This window comes from Theropithecus gelada, chromosome 6 (genome assembly GCF_003255815.1).
Source record: "Theropithecus gelada isolate Dixy chromosome 6, Tgel_1.0, whole genome shotgun sequence".
NCBI classification, from domain to species: Eukaryota; Metazoa; Chordata; class Mammalia; order Primates; family Cercopithecidae; genus Theropithecus; species Theropithecus gelada.
In genome coordinates this window covers 66,374,564-66,387,083 of record NC_037673.1, presented here as the reverse complement: position 1 = coordinate 66,387,083, position 12,520 = coordinate 66,374,564, and the positions used below count along the sequence as shown (strand labels likewise).

General features: G+C 43.7%; 1 protein-coding gene across 2 annotated transcripts in view; it reads right to left on the bottom strand.

Annotated features, from left to right (window-relative positions):
• Window positions 1-9,216, bottom strand: part of CENPH (centromere protein H) — a 23,973-nt gene extending 14,757 nt beyond the window's left edge. Inside the window, exons 1-5 of one of the 2 annotated variants that reach the window (XM_025388135.1) lie at window positions 8,993-9,216; window positions 6,645-6,700; window positions 3,562-3,610; window positions 2,483-2,557; window positions 1,183-1,239 (exon numbers count right to left, since the gene is read on the bottom strand). In XM_025388135.1, coding sequence (XP_025243920.1) covers window positions 1,183-1,239; window positions 2,483-2,557; window positions 3,562-3,610; window positions 6,645-6,700; window positions 8,993-9,126 — 371 coding nt within the window. In that variant the 5' untranslated portion in view covers window positions 9,127-9,216. The remainder of the gene's footprint in view (window positions 1-1,182; window positions 1,240-2,482; window positions 2,558-3,561; window positions 3,611-6,644; window positions 6,701-8,992) is intronic. The other variant, XM_025388137.1, reaches the window with a different exon arrangement.
• Between the last annotated feature and the right edge of the window lie 3,304 nt (window positions 9,217-12,520).

Genomic DNA, 12,520 nt, shown 5'->3' with positions numbered 1-12,520 from the left:
GAGATGGGGTCTCACTATTGCCCAGGCTAAGGTGCTGTGGCAAGATCACAGCTTACTGCAGCCCGATGACCTCCTAGAATCAAGGCAGGAGGCTGATCCTCTCCCCTCAACCTCTGGAGTAGCTAGGACTACTGGTGGCTCCACCACGCCTGGCTAATTTTTAAAAATTTTTTGTTGAGCTGAGGCCTCCCTATGTTGCCCAGGCTGATCTCAAATGCCTGGGCTCAATCTATACTCCTGCCTCAGGCTCCCAAGGTGTTGGGATTATAGGCATAAGCCTCTGTACCCAGGCTAAATTCTCCTTTTATGGGAGAGAAAAAGTTATGAGTGTTCAAATTCAGATTTTTGGATTTATGTAATCCTGGATTTAGCTGGAATATGGGGAAAACGTGTATCAGTGTGGGCTAAGATACTCAAGATAAAAGTGCCTAGATCCAGACCAGCCTGGCCAACATAGTAAAACCCCGTCTCTACGAAAAATACAAAAATTACCCAGGTGTTGTGGCAGGTACCTGTAATCCCAGCTATTCAGGAGGCTGAGGCATGAGAATCGCTTGAACCCGAGAGGTGGAGGTTGGAGTGAACTGCACTCCAGCCTGAGTGACAGAGCAAGACTCCATCTCCAAAAAAAAAAAAAAAAAAAGTGCTTAAACCCATCTTAGAATTTTTCTGGTGCTCAAGGGAAGAAGGGGCTATTTTATCACAAGAGCTTTGAGAGATAAGACCTCTGAGGCCAGATATCAGGATACAGAAGACCTGACCTGCTAGTCTTTACATTACATCCCTTGGGAAATTGTTTGATCCGAACACGCTCATTTCTACCAATAAAAAATGAGGAGTACATTTCCTATCTCATTGGGTTTTGGATGGATTAAATGAGATAGCCCTGTTCCTAATTTATAGTAAATACTGAAAAAAAATGAACTTTTAAAGCTTTCCTTTAAATTTTTCCAATCTTCTGGATAAACTCTTCTGCTTCTTACAGTTACGATCCATATAGAACAAAATATCATTAGAACTATAGAAGTTGCTGTAATTTTGGGGAGGGCCTACAAAAATTTCATCACTTTCCTTATTCCCCAGATAAAGGTAGTTCGCAGTAATAATTTTTTAAAATTCACAAAACTAAAGTCACTATGCAAATCCCATCCTTACTGAATCCAGAGAAAAAGAAAATCATACCTAGACTGGGTGCTAATTTTCTCCAGGTTTTTTTTAAGTGCAGCTGAAAGTCTCATCCTATGAGAGGGAAAAAGCTTGCATTATAAAACATGGATAACATTTGTGGTACATTAAAAAAATTCCAAACATGACAAAGATTGATTTCCCTTCAAATATACATAAAACAGAAGTAGGTTTTAAAATATTATTACATGAGAAATACTTTGAGAAATAAAACATAGAAATATGAAATAACACCAAGATGGATAGGGCTGTTGCATGTGGGTATACACTGCCAGAATGAGGGGCTAGGTAAATCTGAAACCTGGCCTGAGCTGAATGAGTTCTCTGAACCATCTACTTTCAGTGGAAGGATTAAGCCACTAAAAAGATCAGGATGGGCCTGAAATAAAGGACTTAGGGAATACAAAACCATATACGACTATAAACTTTAAAACATTTTTTTTTTTGAGAGGCAGTCTTGCTCTGTCGCCCAGGATGGAGTACATAGTGGCGTGATCTCGGCTCACTGCAATCTCTGCCTCCCAGGTTTAAGTGATTCTCCTGCCTCAGCCTCCCTAGCAGCTGGGATTATAGGCTATACGCCACCACACCCGGCTAATTTTTGTATTTTTAGTAGAGACAGGGTTTTGCCACGTTGGCCAGGCTGGTCTTGAACTCCTGACCTCAGGTGATCCACACGCCTTGGCCTCCTGAAGTGCTGGGATTACAGGCGTGTGCCACTGCACCCAGCCATGTTAGGTGTATTAAACGCATTTTTCACTTACCATATTTTCAATTTACAATGGGTTTATCAGGACCTAATCCCATTGCAAATTGAGAAGCATCTGTAATGCAAATTTTCTCCTAGGGCTCAAAATTTGTGTGACCAGGCTGGGTTTGTGTAATCCCAGCATTTTGGGAAGGCTGAGGCGAGAAGATTGCTTGAGCGTAGGCGTTCAAGACCAGCCTGGGCACAGTGAGACCCCCTCTCTATAAAAAATTTTAAAAATTAGCCAAGCGTGGTTGTGCATGCCTGTAGTCCCAGCTGCTCCAGAGGCTGAGGCAGGAGGACTACTTGAGCCTGGGAGGTTAAGGCTACAGTGAGCAGTGATCATGTTGCTGTACTCCAGCGTGGGCAAGAGTGAGACCGTGTCAAATTAAAAAACAGTAATAATAATAAAATTTTCGTGTGACCATTATCTAATCATCACTGTGCTTGACTAATTCATCCAGCCCAGTTAAAAGATTCCCTCCACTTTGCCCTCATACCCATTTTGCATTCAGTTCACAATGCTTATATTTAAAATGTAATAATTACCTGTCTAATGCAAGCTTTTTTATCTCAAAAGAAATTTTCACCTCTTCAATTTCATTTTCCAGGTCTTCAATTTTACTATCAAAGAAACATGAGCAAAAGAGTATCAGCAATATCAGAAAAAGACATTATTGAAATAAATGTATGAAGTAAGCCCTTAAAAAAGTAAAACACCTCTATCTAAATAAAAGTGTTCTACAGGCTCAATATACCAATGTGTATTTACACATTTAGCAAACTAATGCCCCTGAGCTACTTCACTCAGTATCTTATAAAAAGGGAGGCCAGAAAGTTATAACGTGATCACTTGTGTACATATAAATCTCCATCCCAAATTAACAACTTCCCAATATATGCATCACAAGTTATCTGGAAAAATAAACGAAAGGAAAAAGAAAAACAATGTTATAGCATAAAAAATGAGATTATGACCAGGCTCAGTGGCTCTTGCCTACAATCCCAGAACTCTGGGAGGCCAAGGTGGAGGATTACTTGAGGCCAGGAATTTGAGAACAGCCTGGGCAACAAAGTGAGGCCCCATCTCTACAAAAATTTTTTTTTTTTGAAGTGGAGTTTCGCTCTTGTTGCCCAGGCTGGAGTGCAATGGTGTGATCTCGGCTCACCGCAAACTCTGCCTCCTGGATTCAAGCAATTCTCCTGCCTCAGCCTCCTGAGTAGCTGGGATTACAGGCATGCACCACCACACCCAGTTAATTTTGTATTTCTAGTAGAGACGGGGTTTCTCCATGTTGGTCAGGCTGGTCTTGAACTCCCGACCTCAGGTGATCCACTCACCTAGGCCTCCCAAAGCGCTGGGATTACAGGCATGAGTCACCGTGCCCGGCCCCAAAATATTTTTTAAAAAGTCAGGTTTGGTACAATGAGCCTGTAGTTCCAGCTACTCAGGAGGCTGAGGCCAGTGGATCCCTTGAACCCAGGAGGTCGTGGCTTCAGTGAACTATGATCACATCACCATACTCCAGCCTGCGTGATAGTGAGACTCCATCTCTAACAACAAGATAATAGAAAATATGATTAAATCTTAGTAAAGACCATAAACAAAATTTTTAAATATAACATACGCTTCGATTTGCTTTTCTTGCATAATTTGTTCTGGAGTTTTTTCTTCATCTGCAAATAAACAATTTTTTGAAGTTACTAACATTTTAGAAAGGTGCTGTCCAAAAGGAATATAATATAAGCCACAAGGGCAAAATACATCATTTAAAATGTCATTTCCACATTACAGAAAAGAAACAGTGAAATTTAATTTTAATATACTTATTTAACCCAATAGATCAAAAATATTATTTCAATGTGCAGTCAGTTTAACATTACTAATGACATATTTCACATTATTCTGTCTGTATTTTACATTTACAGCCCATCTCAATGATGACTAACCACATTGCTTGAGTCCAGGAGTTTGAGACCAGCCTGGGAGACATAGCGAAACTCTGTCTCTACTGAAAATTAGCCAGGCACGATAGTGCATGCCTGTAGTCCCAGCTACTCGGGAGGCTGAGGTGGGAGGATCGATTGAGCCCACGAGGTAGGGGTTGCAGTGAGCCAAAATCTTACTAGCTACACTCCAGCCTGGGTCGCTGAGCAAGATCATCTCACTATGATGATGGAAATGTTTCATATCTATGCTACCCCATAGGTTAGCCACTGGTCACATGTGGCAACTAAGCATTTGATATACACTTAATTTTAAATTTTATTTCATTTTAATTAGCTTTAAAAAGCCACATGTGTGGCCAGCAGTGGTGGCTCACACCTGTAATCCCAGTACTTTGGGAGGCCGAGGCAGGTGGATCACCTGAGGTCAGGAGTTAAGAGACCAGCCTGGCCACCATGGTGAAACCCCGTCTCTACTAAAAATACAAAAAATTAGCCAGGCGTGGTGGCAGGTGCCTGTTTTCCCAGCTACCTGGGAGGCTGAAGCAAGAGAATCCCTTGAACCCAGGAGGTGGAGGTTGCACAGAGCCGAGATCGAGTCATTGCACTCCAGCATGGGGGACAAGAGCAAGACTCCATCTCAAAAAAAAAAAAAAAAAAAAGTCACTTGTGGCTAGTGGTTACCCCATCAGACAACACAACTCTAGAAGACAAATTCCATAGTAACAAAAATCAAATTGGTGGTTGCTGGAGGAAAGGGTGGGGACTGACTGTGAAGCGGCACATGGGATTATTTTGGTATGAAAATGTTCTGGCTGGGCACAGTGGCTCACGCCTGTAATCCCAACACTTTGGGAGGCCGAGGTGGGTGAATCATGAGGTCAGGAGTTCAAGATCCGCCTGGCCAAGGTGGTGAAACCCTGTCTCTACTAAAAATACAAAAATTAGCTGGCCATGGTGGCAGGCGTCTGTAATCCCAGCTACTTGACAGGCTGAGGCGGTGAACCCGGGAGGCGGAGGTTGCAGTAAGCCGAGATCTTGCCACTGCACTCCAAGACTCCATCCAAAAAAAAGAAAAAAGAAAAAAAGAAAATGTTCTGTATCTTTTTTTTTTTTTTGGGAGACAGGGTCTCCTTCTTTTACTGAGGCTGGAATGCAGTGGTGTGATCTTGGCTCACTGCAGCCTTGATATTCCAGGCTCAAGCAATCGTCCTACCCCAGCTGGGTGGGACTACAGGCACATGGTACCACATCTGGCCAATTTGATTTTTTAGAGATGGGGTCTCACTATGTTTCCCAGGCTGGTTGTCCTGGGCTCAAGCAATCATCTCGTGTTGGACCCTCAAAGTGCTGGGATTACAGATTGATCCACCACGCTCAGCCGAAAATGTTCTGTATCTTGATTGTGGTAGTGATTATACAGATTTAGAAATTTGTCAAAACTCATCAAATTGTACCCTTAAAATAGATCCCTTTATTGTAAAAAACAATCCTTTAACCAATAAAGTCTCAGTTATATATATATATATATATGTTTTTTTTTGAGACAGAATTTTGCTCTTGTTGCCCAGGCCAGAGTGCAGTGGCGCAATCTCGGGTCACTGCAACCTCCGCCTCCCGGGTTCAAGCGATTCTCCTGCCTCAGTCTCCCAAGTAGCTGGGATTATAGGCATGCACCACCACGCCCGGCTAATTTTGTATCTTTAGTAGAGATGGGGTTTCTCCATGTTAGTGAGGCTGATCTCGAACTCCTGACCTCAGCTGATCCACCTGCCTCGGCCTCCCAAAGTGTTGGGATTACAGGCGTGAGCTACCATGCCTGGCCATATATGTATTTTTTAAACAGTAAAAGAATCAATACTTATTTCTCTATTGATTGCTTGACAGTCTCACTCTATTGCCCAGTGGAGTGAAGTACAGTACAGTGATTCAATCACTTGAGCCCAGTGAGTCCCAGCTGGGACTACAGGTATGTATCACCATATCCGGTTAAGTTTTTTCATTTTTGTAGGGACGAAGTCTCACTTTGTTGCCCAGGCCAATCTCAAACTCTTAGCTTCAAGTGATCTTCCTATCTTGGCCTCTAAAAGATCAGATAGTCAATTTTAGATAAACATCTTCTTTCAAAGGCTACAACTAAACTTCCTGTGACCTGCCTTACATCTGTCTTCTCCTAGGTACAGAAATTCTACAATGTTAACTAAATCTAGGTTTTGGATGTCATAATCCCTTAAAAATGGTACTAGCTATACAGAGAACAAAAAGACTACTGGAATGTAAACTCTTCTCATTTGGATCTGAGCTCTAAAATTATCTTCTTAGAGAAGCCATCCCTATGAAAAGAAGCCCCTCCCTCTTATCATGCCTTGTTTCCTTCACCATACTTACCATACTTCATAAATATCTTGCATGTTTACCAGTTTTGCTACACTAGAACATATATAAACAATTTTTGGTAAAGTTAATTTTATTTTTCCTCGAGAACTGTTAATCATCAAATTCACAAAATCTTATTTGAGGCCAGGTGTGGTGGCAAAACCCTGTTTCTACAAAAAAATACAGAAAATTAGTCAGGTGCGGTAGCATGTGCCTGTGGTCCCAGTTACTTGGGAGGCTGAGGTGGGAGGACTGCTGGAGCCCAGGAGGCTGAGGCTGCAGTAAACCGGAGACTGCGCCACTGCATTCCAGCCTGGGTGACAGCAAGATCCTGTCTCAAAAAAACAAACAAACAACAAAACCCTAATTTGAAAATGAAAATACTTACTTGCATCAATCATTGATTTATATTCTAAGAGCTGTTGTTTTGTCTGTGCTCTCAGCCTGAAAACAGATAAAGAGAATATAAAGTCACATATTTATTAAGGTTTTACTCATTACCGTATGACGAACCAACTCATTCTTTTTCGGAAGCTGATATCACAAAATAAATACAAATAATTAAACTCATAATTACAAACTTCTAATTTGGCCCCATTTTATTTAAAATGGGTATAAAGAACTTCAAGGCCTCAGAGGAAGACACAAAATGGAATACACTGGGAAAACAGCATCTGTAAGGAAAAGTTAAAAAATTGGCATTTAAGATTATTTTTAATAGGCCAGACTGAACTAAGGATGCAATACAAAGAAGAGACCAAACTGATTAAACCCCAAACCACTGTAATTATTTACAAATACAGATGTTATCAGGAGATACAGAAAAATAACAAAGATACTAATCCTTGGATTCACTTAGTTTTTCAATTGTTCTATAAATCCAAAAATCATACATAAGTAGAAAAACAGGCCGGGCACGGTGGCTCAAGCCTGTAATCCCAGCACTTTGGGAGGCCGAGACGGGCGGATCACGAGGTCAGGAGATCGAGACCATCCTGGCTAACATGGTGAAACCCCGTCTCTACTAAAAAAATACAAAAAACTAGCTGGGCGAGGTGGTGGGCGCCTGTACTCCCAGCTACTCGGGAGGCTGAGGCAGGAGAATGGCGTGAACCTGGGAGGCAGAGCTTGCAGTGAGCCGAGATCGCGCCACTGCACTCCAGCCTGGGCGACAGAGNTTTAAGATGACAGCAAGGGTAAGGAGGAAAAAGCAATAAAAAAGAAATAGGTATGTTTTCATTATCCAAAACACTTAAAAAAGAAAAAAAGGTAATTAAATTTTTTTTTTTGAGTCAAGAGTCTTGCTCTGTTGCCCAGGCTGGAGTGCAATGGCACAATCATCGGCTCACTGCAACCTCTGCCTCCCGGGTTCAACCAATTCTCTTGCCTCAGCCTCCTGAGTAGCTGGGATTACAGGAGCCTGCCACCACGCCCAGCTAATTGTTGTATTTTTAGTAGAGACGGGGTTTCACCATACTGGCCAGGCTGGTCTCGAACTCCCTACCTCGTGATCTGCCCACCTCAGCCTCCCAAATAAATTATATTTACAAAATAGTTCACACTTGCATGACAGTTTCATAATTCTGAAACTTTTGACTTTATTTTCTTATTTATTTATATTTCCTGAGACAGAGTCTTGCTCTGTCACTCAGGCTGGAGTGCAGTGGCACGATCTCGGCTCAATGCAACCTCTGCCTCCTGGGTTCAAGTGATTCTCCTGCCTCAGTCTCTCAAGTAGTTAGGATTACAGGTGAGCGCCACCACGCCCAGCTAATTTTTGTATTTTTAGTAGAGACGGGGTTTCACCATGTTGGCCAGGCTGGTCTGAACTCCTGACTTCAGGTGATCCATCCGCCTGGGCCTCCCAAAGTGTTCAGATTACAGGCGTGAGCCACCGCGCCCGACCCATAATGATTTTTTTAAAACTACCTTTATGATATAGAACAGAGGACCGCACATTTTTTTCTGTAAAGGACCTGATGGCAATTTTTTTAGGGTTTGTGAGTCACATGGTCTCTGTTTTAGCTACTCAATTCCACCCTTGTGCAGGAAAGTTGTATTCCAATAAAACTATTTATGGAAACTGAAATTTTAATTTGATAGAGTTCATGTATTATGAAATATTTTTATTATCTTTTCCCTGCAACCACATAGACATAAAAACTATGCTTAGCTTGAGTGGTCACACAAAAATAGGCAGTTAGGCAGATTTGGCCCAGGACCTTCTCCTGTTCACTGGTTTGGAAGACGGATGTCCCTTCTCATCGAATCTTCCCCAGCAACCGCTTAGTGGAAAAGTATAAACATCATCCGCTTAGTAGAATATATAACATATAAAGCTTCTGGGTTACGAAGGGGTCGTAGTTCTAAAAGAAAAGGTAGGGACACCTTCCTTTCAATTTAGGTCTGGTATTCAACTTGCCTGTAAACCGGGGGTGCAGGGGGGAAACAGGAGGAGAAATTACAGCTTCTAAGGACTTTCCAAGGGCCCGGGACACTGTGCTCAACACTTTCCTAGACTGTCTCATTTAACCCTTATAACCTGTCTACCAGGGGGTCATTTTTCTCTCCTTTTCGCTGATGAAGAAAGAACTTCAAGAGTTTAAGTGAATGAGGCTGTCACGGAGACATGACGTGACCGAGCGTGAATTCGAACCCTAGCCCTTCTGAGCAAAGGGCGGAGTTCCGGGCCACAACGCCCACTTGGCCCCGGCTGAGGCGGCCAAAGGGAACAACCTGAGGAGCAGGGTCATGCGGTCCTCGCTGCGCGCCGCCTGGGCGCCGGCGACCTGCGGCGGCCCGCCTGCCCCGCCTTCCTCTCCGGAGTCCGCGGGCTCGTCGGTGGCTTGCATCTGGGGCTGTTCCTCCATTGCTGGTTGAGGGGAAAGGCTACCACTCAGCAGGAAAACGCCGTTCAGAAGACGTCGCTTTTCCCGCCAGTAAATTGACGCCGGGAAAAGGCCCGAGAGCCCCGCCTCTTCCGCCCAGGGCCCCACCCTTTCCGCCTGGGCTTTCGGTTGCTGCGGCTGCTTCTCGCTCTTTTTTCATCCGGGCTCTGCTGGTGAAAATAACTGCAGACCACTGGTAAAAAGTTGGAATAGCTTTCGTTAAGCGTCAGATGTGTAGAGTTTTGAGCTAGGGGCTGGACTAGAAACGTTGGGACACCTCCTGGGAACAGCAGCCTCGGGGGGAAAATCTCCTGACCTAAGTGGTCATTCGGCCTTGGTGCTGGGACACGTGAGTGCGGCCACAGCTGTGTGTCCACCCATCTTGGCACTTCTTTTCCGTCCGCTGCCTTTGAAGATGGGTGTGTCCGGCAGGCTGTGAAAGATAAACATTAGAGGGTTGCTTAGAAGACTTTTTTGACCTGAACCCATGAAGTGCATACCTTTCGTTTGGTGGGGAAACCAGTGGCTTCTGAAGTTCAGGGATATCTACGGGCCACAAGTGCGAGGCATTGCAGACATTTCGAACCCAGACTTCCAGCCTGGAGACATCCACACGCTTTAATTTCTTGCACTGATACTTCATTCTGTCATTATGATTGGCACCACTCGTAACTGAGAGTTGGGTGCCCTCAAGTTTTGAGTGTCTGCAGGGTACCATTGAGCTTTCTTAGCTGTGTAGTGAGTGGGGGGAATGGAGAAAATGAAGGACAAATGACTGATTTGTAGTTTTTCATTAGAGTCGGCCGTGTAAGGGACACAGCCCTTCCCGCACAAGCACAGCAGCTTGAACCTCTTTGAACAAGAGAGTCGAGAGTTCTTTTACAGCTAATTACTCCCTAGTTAATCTTGATCATACTGTGCTGTTTTCTTCCTCTCCATTATTAATGTAATACGACTCCTGATAAAAATTAAATTCGCCGGGCGTGGTGGCTCACCCCTGCAATCCCAGCACTTTGGGGGCTGAGGCGGGTGGATCACCTGAAGTCAGGAGTTCGAGACCAGCCAGGCTAACATGGTGAAACCCCATCTCTACTAAAAATGCAAAAAAGACTGTCTCAAAAATTTTTTTGTAAAAAAAATAATGCAGTGGTTATCCAACGTGAGAATTCGGAGGAGACTTTGTTAAAACACATTTCTGGGTGTCCCTAGGGTTCTGATTTGCATTTGTAGCAAGTTCCCAGGTAAAGTTGCTGTTGCTTATTGATGAGGACACTTTGAGAACCACCACCATAAAGGGTCATAAAACGCAATTTAAAAAAAAACCCACAGTAAAACAAAAACGGTGGGTATAAGGCCTGGCACGGTGGTTCATGCCTATAATCTTAGCACTTTGGGAAGGCAAGGCAGGCAGATCACTTGAGGCCAGGAGTCTGAGATCAGCATGGCCAACATCGTGAAACCCCATCTGTACTAAAAATACAAAACTTAATCGGGCACAGGGGCACAAGCTTGTAATCCCAGATACTCCGGAGGCTGAGATAGAAAAATCGCTTGAACCAGGGAGGCTGAGGTTGCAGTGAGCCAAGATAGCACCATTGCACTCCAACCTGAGTGATAGAGTGAGACCCTGTCTGAGGCGGGGGGAGGGTGGGTGTGGGTAGGGAGCTATCCATTAGAAAGTCAATAGTAAAAGTAGAAGAGATGATAGAAAACTACCATATTACCAGGGAGATAAATGTCAGGAAAGTATAATTAATGAGTGCTAAAACTAGAGACCAGCACTTTATAGGAATGTTACAGCTAATGGTTACCACCTTAACCAGATGGTCAAAATTGGTATCAAAAATAGTGTAACAATCTGATGTCTGACCCTAATATAATGCATGAGTTGTACAGATCACCTTTATTGCCATGTGTAACCTGAACTTTGCTGAAAACATGAGACAAGAAATCCAGAATGAGGAACATTCTACAAGACAATTCATATCTATGTCCTGAAACACAGAAAGCAGGGCGGTTGTTGTTCTATATGGAAAAACAAACCATGATTGAATCTTGGATTGGAAAAGGAAAGAAAAAAAAAGCCCTAATACATTTTTGGAACAATTGAGGAAATTTGAATGTGTTCTGCATATTAGATATTAAATTATCAGTTTTCTTAGTGTGATACGATTGTGGTAGGGTTTTGTTTTGTTTTGTTTTGTTTTAGAGTCACTGTCTCACTCAGGTTGAGCCACAGGCCACCATGCCTGGCTAATTATTTTTCGTAGAGACGGTGTTTTGCTCTGTTGCCCAGGCTGGTCTTAAACTCCTGGCCTCAATTGATCCGCCTATCCTGGCCTCCCAAAACACTGGGATTATACGCCGGGTGCAGTGGCTCAGGCCAGTGATCCCAGCACTTTGGGAGGCTGAGGCAAGAGGATCTGTCGAGCCCAGGAGTTTGAGACCAGCCTGGCCAAGATTTAAAACAAAAACAATCATGGGATTACAGATGTGAGCCACTGTGTTAGCCGAAAGATGCCTTTTTAACATGCCACATCTTCAGTAACATTAAAAATCACCAGGCACACTTGGTTTCTCAACCAAGGAAAGCACATACCTTTCCTTCCTTTCTTTACTTTCCTTTTTTCCTTACTGTTCTAAAGCTTTTTAATAAACTTTCACTCCTGCTCTGAAACTTGCCTGGGTCTCTCCTGCCTTACGCCCCTCAGTCAAATCCTTTCTTCTGAGGAGGCAAGAATTGAAAATTCTAAAAACAAAAAAACGTCAAGCTGACAAAAAAAAAATCTCAAAAGATATTGACTGGCCAGATGCGGTGGCTCACGCCTTTAATCCCAGCACTTTGCGAGGCTGCAGTGAGTGGATCACGAAGTCAGGAGTTTGAGACCAGCCTGACCGACATGGTGAAACCCCATCTCTACTAAAATTACAAAAATTAGCCAGGCGTGGTGGCATACGCCTGTAACCCCAGCTACTCAGGAGGCTGAGGCAGGAGAATCGCTTGAATCTGGGAGGCAGAGGTTGCAGTGAGCCAAGATCAGGCCACTGCACTCCAGCCTGAGCAACAGAGACTCCGTCTCAAAAAAAAAAAAAAAAAGAAAAAGAGAAAGATATTGACTGGCCAGGTGCAGTAGCTCATGCCTGTAATGCCTGTAATCCCAACACTTTGGGAGGCCGAGGCTGGCGGATCACTTGAGGTCAGTAGTTTGAGACCAGCCTGGCCAACATGGTGAAACCCCATCTCCACTAAAAATACAAAAATCAGCTAGACGTGGTGGTGAAGGCCAGTAATCCCAGCTACTCCGGAGGCTGAGGCAGGAGAATCGCTTGAACCAGGGAGGCAGAGGTTGCAATGAGCCGAGATTGTGCTAGTGCA